General features: G+C 54.0%; 3 protein-coding genes across 3 annotated transcripts; all 3 read left to right on the top strand.

Annotated features, from left to right (window-relative positions):
- Nucleotides 1-3201: 3201 nt before the first annotated feature.
- On the top strand, nucleotides 3202-6967 carry HOXA10 (homeobox A10). The gene is made up of 2 exons (XM_004676801.1): nucleotides 3202-4192; nucleotides 5368-6967. The coding sequence occupies exons 1-2, from the start codon at nucleotides 3226-3228 to the stop codon at nucleotides 5640-5642; spliced, it is 1242 nt and encodes a 413-aa protein (XP_004676858.1). The 5' UTR covers nucleotides 3202-3225; the 3' UTR covers nucleotides 5643-6967.
- A 3435-nt stretch (nucleotides 6968-10402) lies between these two features.
- Nucleotides 10403-15085, top strand: HOXA9 (homeobox A9). The gene is made up of 2 exons (XM_004676802.2): nucleotides 10403-12679; nucleotides 13712-15085. Exons 1-2 carry the CDS (start codon nucleotides 12118-12120, stop codon nucleotides 13948-13950), a joined length of 801 nt encoding a protein of 266 aa, XP_004676859.1. The 5' UTR covers nucleotides 10403-12117; the 3' UTR covers nucleotides 13951-15085.
- Nucleotides 15086-20765: 5680 nt separating this feature from the next.
- On the top strand, nucleotides 20766-22679 carry HOXA7 (homeobox A7). The gene is made up of 2 exons (XM_004676800.2): nucleotides 20766-21316; nucleotides 22245-22679. Exons 1-2 carry the CDS (start codon nucleotides 20938-20940, stop codon nucleotides 22574-22576), a joined length of 711 nt encoding a protein of 236 aa, XP_004676857.1. The 5' UTR covers nucleotides 20766-20937; the 3' UTR covers nucleotides 22577-22679.
- Nucleotides 22680-24497: the final 1818 nt, after the last annotated feature.

Here is a 24497-nt window from a genome sequence, read left to right as displayed (position 1 = left end):
TGTAAAGGAAGCTTGGTTTTTCAGTCTAGGGAGTATGGATCTTTGGGGGTGGTTTGGGTTGCCAGGAACTCTGAGACAAAGTGAGAGGGCAGTGGTGTTTAACTTGAGCTTCTGTTATATGCACATCTTCCAGTCTGAAGTGGCAGAGGCAGGCCAGTCTGCCCTGCAGGCCCAAGGCTTATACTCCATTATCTGGGCTCAAGAAGCAGCATGGTTTTGGGCCAGAGAGGAGCTACCATTCTGGTTTATACTTTGTTGTTTAAAGTAAGAAATAGCACAAAACCATCATCCCATTTGGTTTATTTCAAGAGGGAAAGACTGGAGAAAAACATCTGCTTGTCCCCAAAGTTCGAGTTGAGTCTTCGGTGAAGACTCAAATGCCAATGCCATGGTCTGTGAGATGCAGCAGCCTCTAGCTCCTCTACTAGGCAGCTGGGGCAGCCTCCTTGTAGCAGATGCACTACCAAACTGGCTTTTGTAACTTGGGTTGGTATGTGCATGCCTTTGGTTCCCATTCAGCCTAGAAGCCCATTTGGCTACCCTACAAGGCCCTGACCAGACCTGGACCTGCCTGAAATGGGGCACCCACCAGGTTTGCTTGTCTTACCAAAGAGAGTTCTGGAATATTCTGGAACATCCATGGGAAAAGGTTTGTGAGATCTGTGAGCACCTTTAAAATATTAGGATAAGTTGTAAAAATGCACAGAAGTACATTTTTCACAGGATAAGAGCCTGAACGGGGCTTAGATTTTCTAGAGTGGACTTAATTTTCAGAAAGGTTTACAAAGGCAGGTTTAGATGATTGCCTTTCATTTAATTTTTCTTTTCTTAAAAATTGAATTTTCTCAAGCATTCTCTCCAATGTCTACTGGCCCTTTCCTAGAGCTTGGGAAGTTGCCTTCTGCATTTGGGCCACAGAGGCGGCAGGTCTCCTAAGGAACCCCCACCATTCTTGGGGGTACTTTCCACTGGGCAGAGCTTTCCTGAGAGAAATGGATTTTACTGAAGGGCAAAGCCCCTTCTCAGGCAGTCCTCAGCTTTGTAGCATTTCCCACAAAGTAGAAGAGTCCCAGTCAGTTCCACCCTCCTGGCGACCTGAGTAAGGACCAGGTCGATTCGGAGGCTAAGGACAGTGGAAAGGTTCTAGAATTCTGCGGTCTGAAGCTTTCCTTACGGAGCTTTATTGGCCTCCTGGGCTTTGCAGCTTGGAATTTGCCCGGGCCTTGCGTGGGAGAGCGAGGACAGTTTATGATCTCTGCACAGACCCCTGACTTCGTTCGGTTGCCTGCTACTTTCGCCTCAAGACCCTGTTAGATTGGAGAGAACGACTCGGTGCTATGCCCTCTCACCCCTTCTATTTTCTTCCCCCCTGTTCTTTCTTTCTTCCTCTTTCTCTTTCTACCTCCCTCTTCTCCACATCAGATGCCCAGTCCTCAGAGCCAGTCACCAAGGGGGCGCAAAGGTGAAAGTGACTGCATGCACCGCAGCCGCGGCGCAGCTTCGGGGCACTACGCACCGCGCAAGCAGCCTCAGCGGCAGAGGCCGCAACTGCTTGCAAATCAGAAGCCAAAGCTGGGACACTGCCGCTTGCTTTCTTGCGCTCTCAGGGTCTTCTCAGGCCTGGCTTTTTCCTCGAATGGATTCATAATGCGAGGGACAAGGCCAAGTGCTTGCAAATCACCCCGGGATGCCAAGGTTTATCCCCCGCTGCTTCCCTTGATCACAGAGGCCTGAAGCGGTAACCTTCCTAGGATCCCGGTGTTCAGCAGTACCGGGCTAGACCGCTGCAGGGACGGGAGCTAGCTGGGGCGATAGGACTCGGGTACCCCCGTCAGCTGTAGCCAGGGGGAAGGTAAGGACCTCTTAGGTTCCTCTGGATCCAGGAGGAAAAGGTCGCATTTTCTGAGGCATGTATGAGGCCCATATTTGGGGCCGGTGCTTTGGGTCTGCTGTTTCCATTTTACTGAGACCGGATCTCTACAGCCAGGGTAGGTGTCTGCTGAGCAAAGAGCCTGGACTCAGAAAGCTCCTATAACTGTTACAACAGCCCAACCCAGCTTTGCAGGGAACAGATTTCTTCACCATGGGCCTTGTTAAAATGTACACACCCTGGGAGTGAGGGCTGCCCCAGCCACGAGTTTGGAAAGGGGGGGGGGAGAAGGGAGGGGATGAAAAGGCAGAAGTGTGGTGACACTGGTTCTTGTCATAGTCTCTGGGAGCTTATGAATACCAAAGCTAAAGGGAGAGCTCCTGAATAGTTCCCCATAGGTGTCCAACGGCTATTTCTTCCTCCAAGTTTTCCCCTTCAAATCTTCAGCTACAGGCAAGCCAAAGACCCTGAATTCGGTGTTTCTTTTATCCCCTCAATACTGCACATGAGCTTGGATGCTCTGGGGCTTATGGAGCTGTAGATGCCTGGACTTGGTGCTGGTGTCTGAATAAGGGTTGGGGAACTTTTTAGCCAAGGTTGCCAGTGCTTCCATTGTTTCCCCTTCTCATGCCAAGGCCCACCAACAGGAGCAGCAGAGACAAACCAGGTGAACATTCCAACCATAGGATCCACCTATTAATGAAGGGAGAAGAGCTTAGAGGCCAGAGGTGCCAATACTCGCATTTTGGAAGAATTTCTGTGAGGCATGCAAAAAGAAGTGGCAGTTACCAGCTTTCAGTCCGACCTGGATATCCGACCCCCCACCCCAGGTTTTCCTGGCCTTAGGGCCAGGTCTATCACTTTTGGGAGATGACTCCAGGTCCTGAGCTGAACGGGAAGAACTTGAGGGTCCGCCTAGTGATTAGAGCGCGGCTAGTGGCTGGTTCAAACAAGGATGGGGAGCACCCAAGGAACGCTGGGGTGCACACCATAAACACCCCACTCGTTAACTGCGGGGGACCCGAGGGCCCTTCCAACAGACCCCTAGTGCGGGCTCGCATCCGGCTATGGGCGGAGCAAGCTTAGGGGCCAATCCCCCCACCAGCCACATTGAGGCAGCCCCCTCAGCTCCTGGCCTTTGAGCTGGGGTATCGGGTGTGCGTCTCGCGGCCCATCAATAGAGATTACATATTTATATCAATCGCGGGCTCGGAGGGCGCCCTCAGAGAGCGGCCCCGCGCCTACGAAACCAAACTGGGAGTGGTCGCGCGGAAACTCTAGCTCAGGATTGGCTGCGGGCGACCGCCGCGGTGCGGGGGGATTGCTAATCGTATTCAGCATGTTTTGCACAAGAAATGTCAGCCAGAAAGGGCTATCTGCTTCCTTCGCCAAATTATCCCACAACAATGTCATGCTCGGAGAGCCCCGCCGCGAACTCTTTTTTGGTCGACTCGCTCATCAGCTCCGGCAGAGGCGAGGCTGGCGGTGGTGGCGGTGGCGCGGGGGGCGGCGGCGGCAGCAGCGGCTACTACGCCCACGGCGGGGTCTACCTGCCGCCGGCCGCCGACCTGCCCTACGGGCTGCAGAGCTGCGGGCTCTTCCCGGCTCTGGGCAGCAAGCGCAATGAGGCGGTGTCGCCGGGTGGCGGCGGCGGCAGCGGGGGCCTGGGTCCTGGGGCTCACGGCTACGCTCCCGCGCCTCTAGACTTGTGGCTGGACGCGCCCCGGTCGTGCCGAATGGAGCCACCGGAGGGGCCTCCGCCGCCGCAACCCCAGCAGCCCCAACACCCCCCGCCGCAACCATCCCAGCCCCAGCCGCAGGCCACCTCGTGCTCTTTCGCGCAGAACATCAAAGAGGAGAGCTCCTACTGCCTCTACGACTCGGCAGACAAATGCCCCAAAGGCTCTGCCGCCGCCGCTGCCGAGCTGGCCCCCTTCCCGCGGGGTCCGCAGCCCGACGGCTGCCCCCTGGGCACCTCCAGCGGGGTGCCAGTGCCGGGCTACTTCCGCCTCTCCCAGGCCTATGGCGCTGCTAAGGGCTACGGGAGCGGTGGCAGCGCACAGCAGCTCGGCGCGGGTCCGTTTCCCGCGCAGCCCCCGGGGCGCGGATTCGACCCGCCACCCGCGCTCGCCTCCGGCTCGGTGGAAGCAGCCCGGAAGGAGCGAGTCCTCGATTCGCCGCCTCCCCCCACGCTGGCTTGCGGTGGCGGGAGCGGGGGCTCGCAGGGCGAGGAGGAGGCGCACGCGTCGTCCTCGGCCGCCGAGGAGCTCTCCCCGGCCCCTTCCGAGAGCAGCAAAGCCTCGCCTGAGAAGGACTCCCTGGGTAAGCAGGGCACGCTGAAGGGCCGCAGTCAGGCGGGCAGACAGCACAGACCCAGAAAAGGGAAGAAGCAGAGCCAGGAGTCCGTGTAGCAGCCGGCCGGCTTTGGCCGGAGCTGCAGGCAGGCTGACCTTGTGAACTTGCTTTTTAATATTTGGGCGTGGGGGCGCAGTAAAAATTCATATCCAGCTTAGCACCCACACCAAGACGTCCTCCATGCTGGCCTCGGCTCACCCCGACTGGGGTGAGGACGCAGGAGAGCTGCCCCCTCTTGTCGTGCCCTGCTCCGTGGCCCGGAGCACCCCAAAGCCGCGGTCTGGGCCCAGCCTGAGAGGCGAGGCGCGGCCCACGCGGGGGGGAGGAGGAGGGAGGGAAAGTAGCTCGCCCGCAGATAGCGCGGATGTTTGTAAGGCATCCAAAATAAGCAGCCGCCAGCACCAATAAATAAGCCCATTAACCGGCGAAGTTCGAGTTTACGATCCCCCATGCTTTTTTTTCAAAGTTGTTGGAGGGGCGGGAATTCTGGTTGCGGGGATAAGAGAAGGCAAATCCGACCGGTGTGCCGGGGCCTTGAGCTGAAAGTCATAGAGGAACCATTTAGCTTTCCCTGGAACCCGGAATCGCCCAGAATGTGCGCCCCTGGCTCCTGGAGAGATGTGAGGGAGGGCCCTTGACCCCAATCAGTTTCTCGAGCCTTTGCGGTGTTCCAACTACGCCCTCTTCACTCTCCTCATCCAGCTATGGGCAAACAGGGGGCTGGAGTAAGACACAACCATGCTCCACGCCCTCATTCCAAGTAAGCACCCTTCTCCCCCCAACCTGGGGGCTGCAGGAAATGCTTGCCTGCCTAGGGGTGAGAAGCAAAGAAAGGCGTTAAGTTCAAGATATACAGCTTGCCCTCCCGGGCCTTGCATTCTGCAAGTGCCTGGCAGCTTTGTGCTAAAACAGGTGTTTGGGGGAAAATGGAGGAAAATGTAAATTGGGAAGATGAATGCATATTAGAAGTTCACTGCATTTTTGCCTTTTGGAGGAACTGCTTTCCTTGGGCAAGAAAAGGTGGCATACCTATGTGTGACTTCAGGCATCCCTCTTATGGCAGAGACCTCCCTGGTTCAGTCCTGCACACAGCCTTAGTGGCCTTGATTTAAACGTCCCCTTTTTATTCTCTTAAATGCCAGGCAACTCCAAAGGTGAAAATGCAGCCAACTGGCTCACTGCAAAGAGCGGCAGGAAAAAGCGCTGCCCCTACACCAAGCACCAGACGCTGGAGCTGGAGAAGGAATTTCTGTTCAACATGTACCTTACCCGAGAGCGGCGCCTAGAGATCAGCCGCAGCGTCCACCTCACGGACAGACAAGTGAAAATCTGGTTTCAGAATCGTAGAATGAAATTGAAGAAAATGAACCGAGAAAACCGGATCCGGGAGCTCACAGCCAACTTTAATTTTTCCTGATGAAGCTTCAGGCAATGCCATTTTTTTTTTCTGATACCAGAGAGCCGTTATCTTCCCTCTGTCTTCGGCCTCTGCCCAGGAACTCACCTGTGCTGGAGCCCCATTCCTCCCTCCCACACTCACCATCTTGCAGACCATTACATCTGTGCAGGGCTGGTTTGTTCTTTTTGTGTGTGTGTGTGTGTGGTTTTTTTTTTTTTTGTGTGTGTGTGTGTGTCTGTTTGCTTGGTGCTGGTTTATTTGTTGTTTTCTAGGGGAAAAAGCCATATCATGCTGAAATTCTATAGAGATAGCTAGTGTCCTAAGCGTCAAGTGATCATTGGAATGGTTTGCTATCTCTAGATCCCACTGCTTGAAATGGCCCCTGTTCTCCTTAGTGGAGCTGGTTTCTTGCAGGGGCCCTGGGCAAACCTAGTCCGAAGGCCGAGGTTCCATTGTAGGCGCTGAGGTGTCTGGCCTGAGGTCAATGGTGCAAGGAGCCGCCACTGGTCTGGCCTGCCTGGAGTGCTGGGCTGTGTTTAATCAGGGGATACAGGCCCCTGGGTTTCTTTTTTCTTTCTTCTTTTCTTCCTTGGCAAAGAGAAGAGCTTACAGGCATGGACATGCAGGTTGGCAAAAGGGCTTGACTTTGGCTAATTGGAAAATTGAGAGTCAGAAAGATTAATTTTTCCTTCCTCTGTAAGATAGCCCAGCGTTAAAAGAAAACAAATAGAATGACCAGGAGAAGGAAGCTTCTCTTCCAGTTTGTGTAGGTTTTGCAGTGTTTGACTAAATTATCTCACTTACCTCTGGATTTCCATACTTCTGACTATAGATAAATTACCTAATGTAGTTCTGCTTGTACATGCGGATTTAGTGGAATTTTTGTCATTAAATAATTGTTACCATTGGTAACATTTGACAAGCACACCACAATTCTCCCTATCTTGTGGAGGTTTTTAAATTTTTTTTAAAAGCTTTTTTCTCATTTTTTCTTTCCAAAATTCACAGAAGCCTAGGAGGGCTGGGACAAGCGGAATCGACTAGAGAAGGGAGACATTGTTTGGCTTTCCTTTATACTGTGAAGTTACATGCATAAAAGGGTGAAACCTGTAGGTGCAGAAAAAAAACTTTAAATACAAATCTGTATAAATGTCTATTATTATGAAAAATTGCCAATCTTGTTTTATGCAAATGCATTCTATCATTATTATAAATGTTAGTTCTAGCTCTATTTACTTCTAATCTTAAATCAGAATAAATTAATATTGTAATGCTGCTGTGCGTGGAAAAAAGACGATGTTTATGTTCTATAGAAGAATAAAAGCTGTGGAATGAACTTTTTAGGGTTTTTTTTTTTTTTTTTTTTTTTTTTTTTTTTTACTTCTTATCTTCACCTTCCACTTTATCCTGGCCACCACTTTTACAACAGGAGGACTAGCCCGCGCCCCCTGCAATTACTTTAGGCATCTATTTAAATATTACCTAGACGGTCGTAATTTGTCTGGGCCCTATAGCCCTGGTGCCTTAAGGTTTGTCGGCTTTTGTTCAGTTTTATGACTTGCTAGTATATCTGGATTGTGGCTGTCTTGGACCAGTGGTTTCAGTTGAGAGGGGAGCTGCATAGACAGAGGAAGCCAAACAGGATTTCTTTCGGAGCCCTGCAGAGGCGGGTTATTTTGTGGGTCCCCTGGTCTTAGATGACCCCCAGCCAAGGAACCCCACAGCAGGCTGGGCCCACAGCGGGTCTTTAGCATCCGCGCCAGCAGTTAGGTAGACCAGGCCTGGCTGCATGCCCCCCACCCCCTCCTAACAGGGCCTCCCCCACCTGGTCGCCCTCCGCTGGGCCACGCGTTTCCTGCTCGCGGGAGGGGGGGGGCGGCGACGCTAGGGGGGAGGGGGCGCGGGAGCGCGCGCCCCGGCTGGCTGGCGGGCAGGGAGGGAGAGAGGGGGAGAGCGAGCAGCGCGGAGCGAGCGCAGGAGGCCGAGACCAGACCGGCAGCCGGGCTCGATGCAGTCCCCGGCGCTTTTGAGTCGCCCAGGGTCGCCTCCGCTTGGCGCCAGCTCGCTGAGCTGCAAGATTTGGGAAATCACCACGCACACTGCTCGTTCTCTCCTCTTTTCTCGCTTTCCCCCCTCTTCCCTTTTCCTCTCTCCTTACCTTGCACCCCTCCCTCTCCTAGGTTTACCTTTCGGGGCCGTGGCTTCTCCCTCCGCGGCGCCTTAGCGGCAGCCCAGGGCACACAGTGGTAGCGGCTGGCGCAGGTTGGCGAGGGGCCGGGACGGGCGCGATCGCAGGGTTCTTCCGTGGCGGCTACAGTGGCGGCGGCGGTGGCGGCGGCAGCGGGCGAGGCAGCCCTGCGCGGGCAGCATCAGAACTGGTCGGTGATTTAGGTAGTTTCCTGTTGTTGGGATCCACCTTTCTCTCGACAGCACGACACTGCCTTCATTACTTCAGTTGAAATCGTCTGCAGGTACCTGTGTGCGCGGGGGGCCAGAGCGGGCGGGGCATCTTGGCTCTGGTCGTGCCAGGCCTACGGTGGCATTCTCGGCTTCTTACGAGCAGAAACCTGGTCCCTACCTCCTTCTTAGCGCTTTGCCAGACTGCTGGCCACACTCCCCATCCCCACCAGTCCCAGAGCAGGTACAGTCAGGTTAGCTGTTCCTTAGAGGACGCCAAGGGCGTGGTAGGAATTCTGGGCCCCAGGCCATTCAAGGTCAGGGGCGCAGCTTCAACCCTGAGCCGGTTGGGGGCCTGCTCCTGGCTGCAAGGGACACTAGCCATCCTCCTCCAAGAATGGGATACTACCAGATCCAATTCAGGGTCAGAGACCTGGAAAGGTTCCTTTGCTAGTGGACATGCAGGCCAAACTAAGAGAGGTTGGGATCCTGGCCTTGTCACTTACCCTTTGCTGTAAGCTGCCTGCTGCTCCAGGAGTTGTCTCTGTGTCTTCTTCCTTCCTTCCTTCCTTCCTTCCTTCCTTCCTTCCTCTGTCTTCAACCCCTCCCCTCCTTCTTTCTCTCTTTCCCCTTTCTTCCCCTTTCATCTTGGGGTCTCTGTGTCCAGTTTTCTTTCTATGTCCACCTTCTCTCCTCACTAACTCCCTCTGGGAAGGACCCAGGGTTGACTTGGGGAGAGGCTGGAGGTGGGAAGGGGGTGGGTGTTTCATTTTTCTCTGTGCACTCAAGTAAAGGTGGGAATCTCCCGCCGAATGGCTAGCGTGGGACGGCTGTCCAGGTCTGTGGATCCGGGCCTGGCGTGCCTGCCGCTGCGCAGACAAGGCCTCGGTTACGATCACGACCGGATGGCGGCGGCCTTGCGTTCCGTTCCTTCTCCGCCTGGTGCTCAACAGCCGCCTAGGGAATCCGATTAGGGGGGCGTTGGCGGCACTTCTGGACGCCCACTCGGTGGGAAGGGACCTTCGCTGGGAACCTGAGGCTAGGGCCTGGGCAGAGACCCTCCAAGGCTCGGTGAAGCATGGCCACGCAGGGAATCCCTCCTGCGGGCTTCTTGGGCTCTCCCCTGGGCCTGCCAGTCCCAGCTCCGGCTTTGGCCAGCATAAGGGAGCCTCACTAAGTCAAAGATTCACCATTTGTTTACCAGTAGTTTATAAGTTTGGAATATGTTTGATATGCAACCTGATGCAGGGGGTACATCCAGTGCTGGTTTATTTCAAATAGTAGAGAAAAGGAATTTCAAATTCCAGAACCATTGAAAGGCAAATTTAAGTCTTTTTTCCAAATTGTTCCACCCTTGGAAACCAGGCTGACCATTCTCACTCTGGGAAGAATAAAACAATTCCCACCCCTCCTTAGCCTCCAACACGCACAAGTGGGTTTTTAGAATCCTGTCCAGGGAACAGTGCTTCCTTTCCTCTGTCCAACTGGGGATCTAGGAACTGTTTCATTGCTCACTCCGCTGGCCTGTTATCTGAAAGGCCAGCTACTCAGCATTCCCCTCAACACCTCTGTTTTTTTCCAATCCTGGATCTGAGTATAAGATTTGCTGTGGAGGCCAAGGTTTTAAAACTCTGAGGAAAGAAGGAGCCCTTTGTAACTACACCCGTTTGTTATTTCTTTATGCACATACAAACCCTTTCACTTCCAAAATAAAAGCAGACACCAGAACTTGAATATTCTCTCCCCAACCTCTTGATTAAAAAAGTATAATATTTAGTTTTGTGATTTCCCCCCTTCTAGGCACCAGTTCTGACTGCTTAACCCACAATGCCTGCAGATTATTTAAGAAACTTTCAATTTTGGGTGTTAGACTATTTAAAAGAAACAGCTCTGTTATTTAAAAAATACTACTAATAATTTGCGTCTTGTCTGGGTACAAAAAGTAGAAAAGGCAGCCAGGCATGTCCAGTCCATTTACAGACAATTCCAATTAGGAATGAAGGCTTCCTCAGAGTTTAATTTTTCTTAATGAAAATTTCAGAGGTTGGGGAAACTGCCTGATATTTGGGACAGCTTGGGATTTGGTGTGTGTGTGGAGTGGGGATGACGCCAAGGAATTTACAGGAAAAGGAAAATATTAGGGGGAAGGTGGCTGAGGCGGCCAGAACTGGCCACGTTGGAGTTCATTGTGTCGGCCACTTTTCTCTTCAGCTTCGGCTGAGGATGGGGCACTCTGTTGTTCTGAGCTGTTCTGCAGTCCCACTCTTAGGGAGAGCCTGGCATTAGTCCGTCCCTGCTCCGGATAGAGATGTCTCGGGATGGGTATGGGGTGGGTATGGGGCTGAGGGAGGGAGGCGGTTACTGGATCTGTTGGGAAGGGTGAAGGCAGAAAAAGAGATGGAAACACCGAGGCCGCCTGCCCTCACCGCCAGGGAAGTGGGCTAATGAGAAACACACTTTTGCAGGCAGTGTTCACACGTGAATTTAATTACCCTGTTTTTTAGGAGTTGCTCCTTTTTGTTCAGATTTGGGGTGGGTTTTTTTTTCTTTCATTTAACAGAGAGGTCACAGTCGTCTAATCTATCCTTGAAAGACTCCAAGGGAGAAGAAATACCCTCTTCAATTTGGCCAACCAAAGAATGGGATTAAAGTCCTCGCTCAGTGCTCCTCCCCGTTTTAATTTCTAGCCCTGGACTTGAGCTGCTGCGGCTTCACTTGTAGCTTTCCACTAAGCCACGGGCCCACTGGGTAACCCAGGGAGGGCCAGGGCTGCGACGGGGAAGGAAGGTGTCTAGAAGAGTCCAAATGGGTCCAGGGGCCGGCCACTCTGCTGGTGCGGGTCTCTCAGCAAGTGGAGCCCCAGGGTCTCTTAGGCGGGTCTGCCTTTTCCAGGCCCAACTCGCTTTCCATTGGTGATGCCTGGCATTTCTCCCACAGCTCAGGTTTGGGGAGCGTGAAGAGGCCTGCAGAGCTCAGAGTTAGGGCCTTTCAGGTCTCTACGCAGGGTTCGGTTGCGTACTGCGTGGGTCCAGGGATTTTGGTTCTGGCCTGGGAGATCTTGTGCACCCTGTCAGGGCCAAACGCAGACACAGCAGTCTTTCAAATGGTTCGCCTCCACGAGGGCTGCCGCAAACTCCCTGGCCGCTCCTCCATGGGGCCCTCGTTTGGAGGCGCAGCGGTGAATCTGGCAGTTGCCCAGGCACCCCGCACTCCAGTCCGGCAGATTTCAGGGACCCACAATGGGCGGTGCCCTCTCCGCAGCCTGTCCCTGTCCAGCGCGCTCAGGCGGGGCGGTGGTGGCTCAGTTGAGGACTGATACTGCGTTGAATTTGACTTTTTGCGTTGGGCCGGGCGTAAACTCGCATCTCCCGGGACCGCAGGGATTATTTACAGGAGGCCCGCCAACCAAACACAACAGTCTAATTTAACCTTTCCAAGTCCTCGTAAATTTTTACAACTGGGAGCCACGGCGAGGCAAACGAATCTGTTAGTTGTTCCCAACTTCCCACCAGCCTGTGTGGCTTCTGAAACAATAACTCCTTATGAAATATCATAAATATAGATTTAAATACAGTAGAGCGAGAATGCGATTTGGCTGCTTTTTTATGACTTCAATTATTGTCTAATTTTATGTGAGGGGCTCCGCTGGCCGCACTCGCACGCGGGACCCGCGCCTTGCTGATGGCGTGATTAATTGTGATATAAAATAGTCCGCTTAAGAAGTGTATGTCTGGTGGTGGCGGTGGGAGGGGAAGGAGTACAGAGGCAAGGCCAGATTTGATCTTTTAATCTTCGTTGGCCACAATTAAAACAAACCCGATCGTGGAGCGTCGCGATCCCTTTGCATAAAAACATATGGCTTTTGCTATAAAAATTATGACTGCAAAACACCGGGCCATTAATAGCGTGCGGAGTGATTTACGCGTTATTGTTCTGCTGGGCGGACACGTGACGCGCGCGGCCAATGGGGGAGCGGGCGCCGGCAACTTATTAGGTGACTGTACTTCCCCCCCTGGTGCCACCAAGTTGTTACATGAAATCTGCAGTTTCATAATTTCCTCGGGTCGGGCCGGCCGGCTGGGCGCGGGGCACAGCGATGGCCACCACCGGGGCCCTGGGCAACTACTACGTGGACTCGTTCTTGTTGGGCGCGGACGCCGCAGACGAGCTGGGCGCCGGCCGCTATGCGCCAGGGGCTCTGGGCCAGCCCCCCCGGCAGGCCGCGGCGCTGGCTGAGCACCCCGACTTCAGCCCGTGCAGCTTCCAGTCCAAGGCGGCGGTATTCGGCGCCTCGTGGAATCCGGTGCACGCGGCGGGCGCCAACGCAGTGTATCACCATCATCACCCCTACGTGCACCCCCAGGCGCCTGTGGCGGCGGCGGCGCCGGACGGCAGGTACATGCGCTCCTGGCTGGAGCCCACGCCCGGCGCGCTCTCCTTCGCGGGCTTGCCCTCCAGCCGGCCTTATGGCATTAAACCTGAACCGCTGTCGGCCAGAAGGGGTGACTGTCCCACGCTTGACACTCACACTTTGTCCCTGACTGACTATGCTTGTGGTTCTCCTCCAGTTGATAGAGAAAAACAGCCCAGCGAAGGCGCCTTCTCCGAAAACAATGCTGAGAATGAGAGCGGCGGAGACAAGCCCCCCATCGATCCCAGTAAGTGTCTCCTCCCTCCAGACCGGCCACCGCCTCCACGCCGGCCACCGGGATCTGCCGGCCCACCACCATCCTCTCGAGCCTGCCTTCGCCCGCGCTGGGAGTCTCCTGAGCAGGGTCCAGGAGTCAGAAGTTGCTGTTTGGGACACCACGCATAGGGCCCCAAGTCCAGAGAGCAGTGACAAGCCGGCCCGCTGGGCTCCAGGGGGAGGGGAAGCTGCTGTTGCCGAGAGAGGGGAGGGGCGGGGCGGGCTCTGCGGGCCGAGCCAAGACCAGCCGCCCCTCTCCTTGGCTGCCCCGGACCAGGACAGAGAGATACTTTGGGCCGTTCTTCGAAAGCAGCGTGGCTGAGAGTCTTTTATGCGGCTAGATTGTCCACGAGCGGAGGCAGCAGCGACAGCCGGGCAGCTTGACCCGGGAAGCTGGGGAAGCCAGCAGACGCCCTCCGCTTCTTCCCTTCAGCCAGTGGCAGCGTAAATCCTGGCCAAGATGAGGCTGCAGGCAGCCGGACCATGAGAGTCCCCATGCCAGATTATTTAAATAAACTGAAGAAATGATCAACAACGCTTTTCGAGCTCCTGGGGCACCTTACGGGGCCTGCTAAGCTATCAGCCTCCATGGGAGGTCAAAGGAGGAGTGGGGGAGAATAGAAGGAAAGGTGGGGAAGGGAAGATACAGCCAGTGAGAGGGAGAAAAGAAATACCAAGCTTGCTACAGGAACACAGGGCAGCGTGGTTTCCCCTTGAGTGGCAAGAAGATCTGCTTCCCACTTTTACTCTGTCTGTCCACAACATGCGGAGAGTGGGAGGAAGGAGAAGAGGGGAGAGGAGGAGAAAGGGGGGTTTTTACTGTGTGCGATTGTAAGTGACCATCCCTGCGTCTGTCTGCCAGGGTTTCTATTGTGTCCAGAATGCCTTCCCTGACCAATTCAGCAGCATCCTGCACTTTGGCCGAAGATCCCAGAAAGAAGGTTCCCTAGCCCCCAGAGGGGCAGCTGCAGCCTCTAAACTTCTGTCTCTCTTCCCCCCACAGGCAACCCGGCTGCCAACTGGCTCCACGCTCGCTCTACACGGAAGAAGCGCTGCCCCTATACCAAACACCAAACGCTGGAACTAGAGAAAGAGTTTCTGTTCAACATGTACCTCACCCGGGACCGCAGGTACGAGGTAGCCCGGCTGCTCAACCTCACCGAGAGGCAGGTCAAGATCTGGTTCCAGAACCGCAGGATGAAAATGAAGAAAATCAACAAGGACCGAGCAAAAGACGAGTGATGGGTTAGGTGTTCGTTTAGAAAAGGGAGAACGAGTTAGAGAAAGAAAGGACTGTCCATTTCCTTCTCCCATCCCCACCCCACCCCAGCCTCCACCACCCAGCACAAAGCGGCTGTCTGTAACCTCCAGGCCTCATCCCCCCCCCACCCCCCTGGCAAGCCCTGCTCAGGCTGGCTCTTTGGCCTGCCGCTTTGATGGAGGAGGTATTGTAAGCTTTCCATTTTCTTAAAATGAATAAAGGGGGCATTAGCGCTGATGGTTGTATGTGCTAGCTTGTATATATTTAAAAAAATCTACCTGTTCCTGACTTAAAACAAACAAAAAAACTACCTTTTTATAATGCACAACTGTTGATGGTGGGCTATATAGTTTTTAGTCTGTGTAGTTAATTTAATTTGCTCTTTGTGCAACAGAGCAATCTGCCCAGATACTTGAACACTGTGTTTTATTGTGGTAATTATGTTTTGTGACTCAAACTTCTGTGCTGGGTGACGCACCCGTTGTGATTGTGAAAGCTAGGATTCAATTTGAACTCAGGTTGTTTATGAGGGAGAAAAACAGTTGCATAGGGTATAGCTCTGTAGTGGAATATGTCTTCTGTATAACTAGGCTGTTAACCTTTGGTTGTAAACTAGCTGTAAGGATTTCCCAGTGAAATAAAAAAAAAATGGAAAAGAGAGTTCTCCGAGATGCATAGGTTCATGGTTTTCTCCACGTTTGAAATGTGGGCGTTTTAGTCTTTCCATGCTTTATAGGTCTATCTTGCTCATTGTATATATAATTCACACGTTAAAGAAAAGTAATCAAATGAGTTTTAATATTGGTTTTGCACCAGAAAAACAGTGGGGAATTCGGAGCTATACATACGTGCAGAAGGTTACTACCTATGGTTTACGTTTAATTTTAATCGGGGGAAATGAATGCTTATTGTAACGGAGTTAATTTTATTGATAATAAATTATACACTATGAAACTGCCATCGGGCTACTGTAGATTTGTATCCTTGATAAATCTGGGGTTTCCATCGGACTGAACATACACTGTATATTTTGCAATAGTTACCTCAAGGCCTACTGACCAAATTGTGTTGAGATATTTAACTTTTTGCCAAATAAAATATATTGATTCTTTTCTATCTTTTGCGGGTCAGCTTTTTGCACCTTCTTCTTTGGTGTGGGGGGACCCGGGTAGTTTCTGGGTGGGGACCCCCCTGAAGTGGAGGAGCACAGATCTCTTATTTTGCCATTGGCGGGCATTTCGGAGCCAGAACCTGTGGCAACCACCCCTCGGCTGGCCTCAGCAAAGCCAAGCAGGCTGGCTGCTGCCTGGACAAGGGGAGGCAGTGAGACCTGGCTTCCTACGTTGTGTCCTTGTGTCCGTTTGTGGGCAGGCTGCCTCCGTTGGGCTGGCAGGGACCTCTGGGGAGTTGGGGTGGATTGAGGGAAGGCAAGCCAGTAGCGATGAGAGGTCATTCTTTCATTTCATGCCCCCCAATATCCCAAGCCTGGGTTTCTGGAGACTCCAGGGACATTCCCTGACCAAGGGTGGAAGGTAGAGGGAGGGAGACTGACCCAGAGAGCTGGGGATGAGAAACGGGAGCCGGAATACCACAAGTAGCAGTCGCTTGGGGACTCTCCGGGATTGAAAGCTGCTCCCCACACCCCCTGTGTCCTGTCAGGTAGGCCCTGGGGAGTCTGAGTCTTGCACAGCACGACCCTACCCGCTACCCTCGTCACCACGGGTCCTAGCAGAGACAGGGCCAGGCAACCAAGGAGCCCCAAGCGCCATAAAAGAATATGAGGGCTGTTACCGTTTATGGGGTGTAAAGGACTGCGGGGGGAACACCACAACTTCGGAGGCCCAAGCGCCTTCTAGATGGGCCTGGAGTTGAGCCTCATCTCCTCCACCTTTTCTTTACTCTCCCTCCCCCGCCTCTCAATCCACCCCCGGGTCTTCTGCAAAGCTATCTGTGTTCCGACAAGAAGCCTAAAAAACGGGAACCAGGGCGCCAGGAGATGGGGCAACCCTCTAGACCCCCCACCCCCACCGTATCGCCAAGTTGGGACGCCCTCTGTTGTTGCAGACAGAGGGAACTTCAAAGAATGGGCAGTAAGAGTGTGTCATAAAGGCCGGGTCTGCGAACTGTCTGGAATTCGGTCCTTAATGAGTTTACAACTGTCCAGCCCCAATTAAGATTTTCCACCAAAGCCCTTTCATTTGTTTGCCCTGTCTGCTGCCGATAAAGCGGCTGCGGAAACAGCTTTTTTATGGGCGCTGCCCTCTGGCAGCATAGATTCCGGGCTTCGCGCAGACCCCCACCTCCCCGCCGGACTGACTGCGCCCTGGCGGGGCTTTGGAAGAGGGGCGCCTTTGGGAGGCTGCTAACGAAGTTCAGCCTGGACTGCGGTGATGCAGTGCTGCGAGTTGGCCAGCAGATGGCAGTATGGCTCCACGGAAGAGGCGTCCACGCCGCCATCTCCCGCCGCCGGGACCCAGCGAAGTTCCTAAGATGTCGACCTGACGCGAGCGTTTCTGGAACGAACGGGAGCCCCAGGTTTGAGAGTTCTGCGGTCGTTTGCTTTCGGTGCTGCTCACGTTGGGTCGGAAACCTCGCCGGGAAACTAGCAAGCGTCGGGGGCTCTCCCGACCTGCCCTGCTGCCAGCTGCCTCTCCATCCCCAGGGCACAGCGCCGACCTGGGGGCTGCCGGGCGGCTGCAGGGCTGCGGCTCCAGGCGCTGGGAAGGCTTCTGGGTCACTTCCCCAGCCCGGGACTGGCCTTGAGGCGGCCAAACTCGTGGCGAACCTGACTGACCTGAAGACAGACACAAAGATTAAGGCCAATAGCACCCGGACCTGGTGCCCAAAAAGGCTTTCAGAGGTCACACATGGTGGCCACGGGGTCCTGCGGCGGCCCTGGAGGCCCCCGGTGGAGAGCCAGGCGAGCCAGTACCCGCGGGCAAGCGGGGACCCCGGCATTCTGCCGTCTTGAATACGTGACAACACAATTAGACGCCTGAAAACTGGATGTAAAGGCTTCTCGGAAACTGTCTCGTGTGGGTCTGGCGGCTGAGTTGCCTGGATAGGTAATTCCAGGGGACCGAGCTGGAACTGACTTGGTTATCCTCAAGTAAATATTAAATTTAAAATAATTATAATAATATCTTAGCTCCAGGATAGGTCACGTCGTGCAAACAGTCCTTTCTTTCGCTCGCTGCCGAATTTCCTGGGCAGTGGAAGTACTATAGCCACTGTGGCGATTGCTGCTCAGGAGTATGAAGGGGACCCCAAGCCTGGCCCAGCCTATCCCTAATCCTGGGTGGGGAACACGCCCCAGAAACTTCCATGCGCTTTCCCAAGCCCACTGCGAGGAAGATCACCCCCCAAGTAGAGTGGTTTTGGAGCGGGGAACGAAAAACGCAAACGCGGAGCCCTTTGAAACACCCCGGGAGCGCTGTGAACACGCCACGCGGTGCATTTATTTGAGTCGTAACAGTCTCCCCCAAGCCCACAAAATGTTTACAACCTGCGTCTTCACTCTGCACGCGCTGTAAAGCTGGGAGCTGGATTTTGGCTGACATCTCTCCCGGGTGTTTCTTTCCCCGCCTGCCCTCCATTCCCTTTCTCTCGGTTTGTGGTTTGTACACACACACACACACACACACACACACACACACACACACTGGCATTATAGACACACGCCTCCATTATATTTCCGTATATAGTGCACACTATTTCACGGCATCTGATTGTAAGAAGGGTTTTATAGCTTCCCGTAGGGCCGCCTCTGGCTGTGTATCTAACCAAACCGCAGATAGAAAGCGCGATCTGTGTAACTAGGAATAAATGGCGAAGAAGCAGAACGGTAGCAAGTCCTTCCTTCCACCGACCGCGGAGGCCCCAGGTAGGTGTAGGCCCACCAGGACCTCCGGGGTCTCAGGGATCAGCTGGAGGGACCTCTCTTGCCCTTGGCCGACCGGAGTTGGAAGACTACTCTCCCCCATGGCAGCCTGGGGGCCGCTTCTGTAGGAGCTGTACAGACAAGTCCCAGCGCCAGCCGGGCTCCTTTGCACTCGTCGGGGAAGACTCAGCTGGGGATTTTCCACCGAAGGCTGCTCACTGGACAGAGACCCAAGAGCCACCCGAGCACCGAGAGCGGGTGGAAACGTTAAGCAAATCGCCAAGCCCTAGCCTGTCCACAGTCTCCATTCGCCCTAGATGTGGGTTTATTTCTTAGTGGGACTTAAGTATTGATGATTGTTGGGTACAGAGAAGCAAGGGTTCGCTTGATAGGTAAGCACCCCGCTCCAGGAGAGCGGCAGAGGTGTCTTTCAGAGAGAGCTCGGCTGATTAGAAACCCGCCTCCACAAGCCGGCTTCAGGCCCAGCTCCCTTGAGTTTTTTGGTGAATATTATCACATATAACCCAGTGCACTTATGTGTGTGTGTTATTTTTCTTTTTAGTCAAGTAAGTAGAAAATCATTGATCCAAGAAGATGCAGTTAAAGAGGTCTTACTAAAAGCCTAGCATTGCCTAGCCTTTTCATTTTAAAATCCTGCCACAGAAGCAGAAGGGAAGATAAAAGCCCAGAATCCAGAGGGGAGGAGGGTGGTTTGGGCATCCGCTGGCCTCAACCGATGGGCCAACTTGGGCGCAGAAAGGTCGAGGCCTCCCGGGCGGTATCTGAGTCTCCTTGGCCCAGGCTGAGGGGCAGCGCATTTTGCCAGGACCGTTTGGACCTGTGCCGGGCAAACCTCTACAAGAATAAGCCCGTAGCGCGGGCTTCCGCTGATCTCGGCCAAAACTGTACTCCTTTTCATTTGGCTGTCTGGTCACTTGCTCAGGGCAGGGTCTACTTTAATCGCCATAGCTGTCCGCTGCTCCAGTCGCCGGAGTCTAGACAGACGGCGGCAGCAGCCACGGTCTTTCTCTTTGCATCTTGCTCTGTGTCACCCGAGGAACAATTTATTGGTCTAAAGCTGTCTAATTCCGCCTCTTTGATCTCCTAGTTTTTTCCTTGTTTGCTGCTTCTTTTTCTAACATCGGAAGGTTCTCATTTTCTGCCAGAAGCATGGTACTGGGAATATTTGGTTTTTCCCTTTCCCTTACCCCCTCCATTCTGTCAACAGAGACACACTGTCAGCCTGATGTCCCATAAAGGACATTCCAGAATATTGACCGCCTATGGCCTCTGTACCCCAGGACATATCACCAGGCACCCACCTGTCCCTGACAGCAACCCCCCACTTCCCCACCTTTGCCTGTGGGCAGTCTACTAGGCAGGAGATGGGGCTCCGTTGCATCCGGGTCTGAAAGCTGCCGATGCCTGATGCCTTTTGTGCTCTGGGGACCCCCTGAGAGCATGCCTTGAACGGGCAGCGTGGACCCTCTGAAAATGATGGGAAGCGCTTTGTACACAAGGAACCAAACTCTATAATTTGGAGGAGAATTTCCGGGGCAATTCCATTGTGAGGTTGGGTTTATGGTGTGCAATCGAGCTGAGCAGTAAAAGGCATACTGACCTGGTGGCTGGGCCGAGGGCTCTGCCCGGGCAGTTTATGAGGCGTTTAGGGGAAGGGTTCGCCCCATCACCTTCCACTGAGCAGAGAGCGGCAGGGGTTTTGACAGGCCGACCCTGCTCAGAGGTTGGGGGATTGGAAAGGTAAGCTTCATGAGTTGGGGGGCCTGCCTGGGAGGAAAGATGACCACAGTGAATGCCATACTCCATGAGCAGGAGAGGATTTATGCTCTTGGAAAGGTGAAGCTGCCAGAAATGGGTGCCTTTTTGGAAGGGGCTTCCCTAATCATTTTCTTTTTTCTTTTTTGTTTTTTTTGGGGGGGATCTCCAAAAGAAATGGAGATCTGTGGTAAGCTTCAGGATCCAGGGATCTGGGCCCTCCCACTTGCTCTTCACCAAACTGTTCAAAGGCATGTTTTGCTGCCCAGGCCCCTGACAAACTGGCAGAAGCCCAGGGTTACCGGGTGCAAACTACCAGAAACCTCACCAGCTGGGGGTAACCTGGAAAGGTGTAGGACTTGAGGTGCTTACAAACTGGGGGAAAGAGAGTTGGTTCCCTTTGTATGAGGGGAATCAAAGATTGCAGGGAGGACAAAAGAGTATTTTGTAGCCACTTCTCCACTCCCAGAGCCCAGTGAGGTGCCCAGGAGCCATCACACTGGACCTTCAGGGGCCAGCGGCATCAGGGAGCTGGAGGGGAAGCCACGTTAATAAATCTGTTGGCAAATGAGGCTCATTAATAGATAAATATTTCACTGCTTCCTTTAGGGTGGATAAACAGTGCGCTGCACATTAAGGAAAGGAAGCTGGGAGACTTTGACTTTATTCGAACCACATGGTTCCAGTTTGCGGTGGCGTTTCTCCCTGCAGCTGGAAGCAGCCCTATGCCCGCCCCCATCTGGATCCGAGTCTACGTGGGCAGAGGGCCCACTGGACCTGGGAGGGAGGACGCGGCACTTGGCCACAGGGCCACCCCGAGCCGGGGGCGGATGCGGGGGATATAGCGGTCCTCCTTCTGTTGGGTCAGTGGGCAGGGGAGGGTTAAGGAGGTCCCCCAGGCTTGGTCCAGGATTCAGTAATAGGCCGAACGGGGCTGCGCCCGCCCGGCCCCGCGTCGCGTCTGCAGGCCAGAGCCCAGGTGAGCCTCGGACTGTAAGCTCCCTCGGAGCCTTGGGGTCCTTGTCCCGCAGGACCCGCCAGTCCGCCCGGGTGCTGGCAGATTCGTTGGTCACATATTTGAGCCTCTTCCCCTTCCATTCTAGGCAGCTGCGGGCCCCGCGGAGCGAGACCACCTGTGAGGGCTGCTGAGATTGGCGGAGGCGGTCATGTGGGCGGTCACGTGCTGCGGCGAGCTCCGTCCAAAAGAAAATGGGGTTTGGTGTAAATCTGGGGGTGTAATGTTATCATATATCACGCTACCTCGTAAAACCGACACTGAAAGCTGCCGGACAACAAATCACAGGTCAAAATTATGAGTTCTTCGTATTATGTGAACGCGCTTTTTAGCAAATATACGGCGGGGGCTTCTCTGTTCCAAAATGCCGAGCCGACTTCTTGCTCCTTTGCGCCCAACTCGCAGAGAAGCGGCTACGGGGCGGGCGCCGGCGCCTTCGCTTCGACCGTACCGGGCTTGTACAATGTCAACAGCCCCCTTTATCAGAGCCCGTTTGCGTCCAGCTACGGCCTGGGCGCCGACGCCTACAGCAACCTGCCCTGCGCTTCCTACGACCAAAACATCCCGGGGCTCTGCAGTGACCTCGCCAAAGGCGCCTGCGACAAGGCGGACGAGGGCGCGCTGCACGGCCCGGCCGAGGCCAATTTCCGCATCTATCCCTGGATGCGGTCTTCAGGTAGGCGCAGCCGCTAGGCGGGCGGGGCGGCGGGCAGACGGGGGCCAGGGAGCGTGGGGCTGGGGAGCCCCGAGCGCGGAGTCGGCGACAGCGAGCCAGCGGCCCCGTGACTTCTGGCGGTGCTGCCTTTCTGGTTTTAATTAGAGCCGAGGCGCCATAGCGTGGAGAGCCATAGCATTGTATGTAAATGAGACTCATAAAACTTTTTATGGCCCAATTAATGGGTTCCATCCTCGTAAATTTATTTAACTCCGTTTGCCTTGGAATTTTAACATTAAGTTTGTTCGCTATTCTCTTCTCGCTCTTCCCCCCCTCCCCCCTTTCAGCCTGGCGTTTCTTTCTCAAAGGCAGGGAGAGCCAAACCCTTCTGGGCCCCTCAAACGCCCCTGTGCCAGGAACCTTTTAAAAGTGGGGTGGGGGCCATGACCGGGGACAGGGGGACCGAGTACCTCAGGAAGGTCCGGGGATGGGGAGTGGGCTTCTGGGAAATGAAGGCGCCCTGAAGTCGGGATCGCGGTAGGCTCCTCTATTTGCCTAACAAGGCGGGGAGAGCGGCCGGCTAGCCAAGCGCAGCGTTTCCCACTTGCCCACACTCTATATTTACAAGTTCCCTTTGTCAGGAGGACCAGGACATTGTGGGAGCCTAGCCGGCTGGAAAGGGCGGTTGCAAAGTTGGGATTCTGAGCCTTGCCTCCTCACAGAGCGGCCTGTGCATCTGGCACGGTTGTTGGGGTCTTCTTCTAACACCCCCATTGCTCCCCCAGCTTAGTTTGTGGACCACAGGGAGAATGGGGGGCGGATACAAGCCCGGCCAGGGTGGGGAGGAAGGTGCGGCCCGGAGAAGGAGGCCTGGCTAATGCACTGTCCTGTCTGTGCCCCTGTTGGCTTGTCTGTTCCTGTGTCCATGTGTCCCCCTGTCTGCTCCAAGGGCCCGACAGGAAACGGGGCCGCCAGACCTACACGCGCTACCAGACGCTGGAGCTGGAGAAGGAGTTCCACTTCAACCGCTACCTGACGCGGCGCCGCCGCATCGAGATCGCCCACGCGCTCTGCCTCACCGAGCGTCAGATTAAGATCTGGTTCCAGAACCGCCGAATGAAGTGGAAGAAGGAGCATAAGGATGAAGGTCCAGCAGCCCCCGCCGCCGAGGGCTCAGTGCCCGCAGCAGCAGCAACTGCCGCCGCTGCCGCGGCTACCACCGACAAGGCCGACGAGGAGGACGATGAGGAAGATGACGAGGACGAGGAAGAGGAAGAATAAGGGACCCAAACTGGGTCCTGGCTGCACTAGACAGTCGGGAAAGTGTCTGTAGAGACTCACTGATTTTTATTTGCAAAAGTGGAAAAAATAAAATGTAAAAAATAAAACCCAGTCCCCAACCCGTACCCCACCAACCCCATTACCCACTCCAGCTCTCAACTTTTCTGGACTGAGCAGCCGCCTAGACTGGGTCCCCTTGGGGATCCCTCCGTTTCCAAGGACCCTTAAAAGATACCCCCAAACCCTAGGCCGGCCTGCTCTGCCTGGCCCGGCATAAATACTACCTAGCACAGGCCTCAGCAAGAGGCACCCCCAAACTACCTATGGGCCCAGCCCCAGCGGGCCTCCACTCCCAGGAAGCCCAGACGTGTCCCAGCACTGGCAGATACCCAGCACCTCCCAGTACCCACAAGGACCTGACTCTCAGTACTACCTACTCCTCCCAAACTACCTATTTCGTGCTCACTGGCTCGCCTGCTACCTAGTGACCACCCCTCCCCAGTCAGGCCCCAGGAAAGACTTCCTGTTCGCCTTTGGAGTCTCTGAGAAGGCACTGGGGTCCAGGGACCAGGGCATTGGCTTCTATTTAAATTGAAAAATAATATATTTATTCCAAAGCATTCTAAGTGCTGCAACCTAGAATTCTTCCTTCTCTGGCCTGGCTACCCCAAGTTCAGGCCCATCACACCCCATTTCTGGAGGGGAGCATTCTGAAGCTAGCTGCAGCTCTCTGGGTTAGTTCCTTTTAGGACTGCAGAAATGCTCCCAGCCTCTCTTGCCCCCCTCGCCTGCCTCCTGTCCTACCACACAACCATGTTGAATATGTACACACCCTGAATTTTCCTACAATAGCAAATATTGTATATTTGAACAAAGATTTCTTTTTGTCATTTATATAGTCTTGGAATTCATTTGTAAGGCATTGTCTTGACTTGGGAAGGATGTATTCATGGGGTTACTTTGTGGCATGGTGTGTTGTCTTGAGCTAATTCTGTAGTGGGTAGGGAGGACCTTGGCCCTCCCCAATGCCCTTCATCTCCTGTGTTGTCCTCTGTCCCCCTGATTCCCCTCCACTCTAGCCTGGGTTTCCCAGATATGGAAGATAATGTTTCCTATCTTGCCCAGCTAACCATGTTTTATGTAACAGAAAAATAAAGATGCTTGGTGATAAAAGAAACATGGACTGCTTTATCTGGGAGTGGGAGGGCTGAAGAAGAGATGGTGAACATAGCTGGATGACAAGCCCTAACTATTCCTTGTGTTTGAAGGGGCTTGGGGGCAGTAAAAGTTGAGGGACAAATAGGGTCCAGGTGTTGAGTGTTCATTTACTGGTGTATATAACACGCCAAATTCCTTTTTTGTGTTAATTTTCTACATGTGAGTTTGTATAAATGCAAGTATTCTTGTATTTTTATGATTTCATAATTTTATCTATTGCTGTGCCCATAATTGAGTGAATGCTTTTTCCGTTTGTGTGTGATTGCATATGTGCATTTCTGTATGTGCAGAATTTTGTCTGATTTTCGCGTGTGTACGCCAACATCATCTAGATCTTTTGAAAAGAGATTCTCCAATGGATGCATTCTATGAACCTCCCAAAAAACCTCCATAAATTCCATGAACAAATCCCAAATCTGCCCTTTTCTCAAAGGCTGTGTAGTGGGCTTGGGAAGGGGTATTGCCCCCTGCGAGTGATCCCACATATTTTACGTGCCTTGAACCCGACCCCAGGCTAGAAGGTGGGATTCAGAGCTACACATGCAGCCCCACCCCCAACCCAGGACTCAGCTTTGCTATTTGGGGGGTACTAGAAGGGGAAGGGGCTGCAAACCCACACTGGGACTTCTTGGGGGGGGCATTTGAGTGGGGGGGGGAACAAGAGGGGCTGTGGGAAGTGCTAGGGACGCAATGGAGAGCATAG

The sequence above is a fragment of the Condylura cristata genome, unplaced genomic scaffold (assembly GCF_000260355.1).
Source record: "Condylura cristata isolate star-nosed mole 26May11 unplaced genomic scaffold, ConCri1.0 scaffold00005, whole genome shotgun sequence".
NCBI classification, from domain to species: Eukaryota; Metazoa; Chordata; class Mammalia; order Eulipotyphla; family Talpidae; genus Condylura; species Condylura cristata.
Note: the sequence above shows the minus strand (reverse complement) of the source record. Positions and strands in the feature narration are given on the sequence as shown.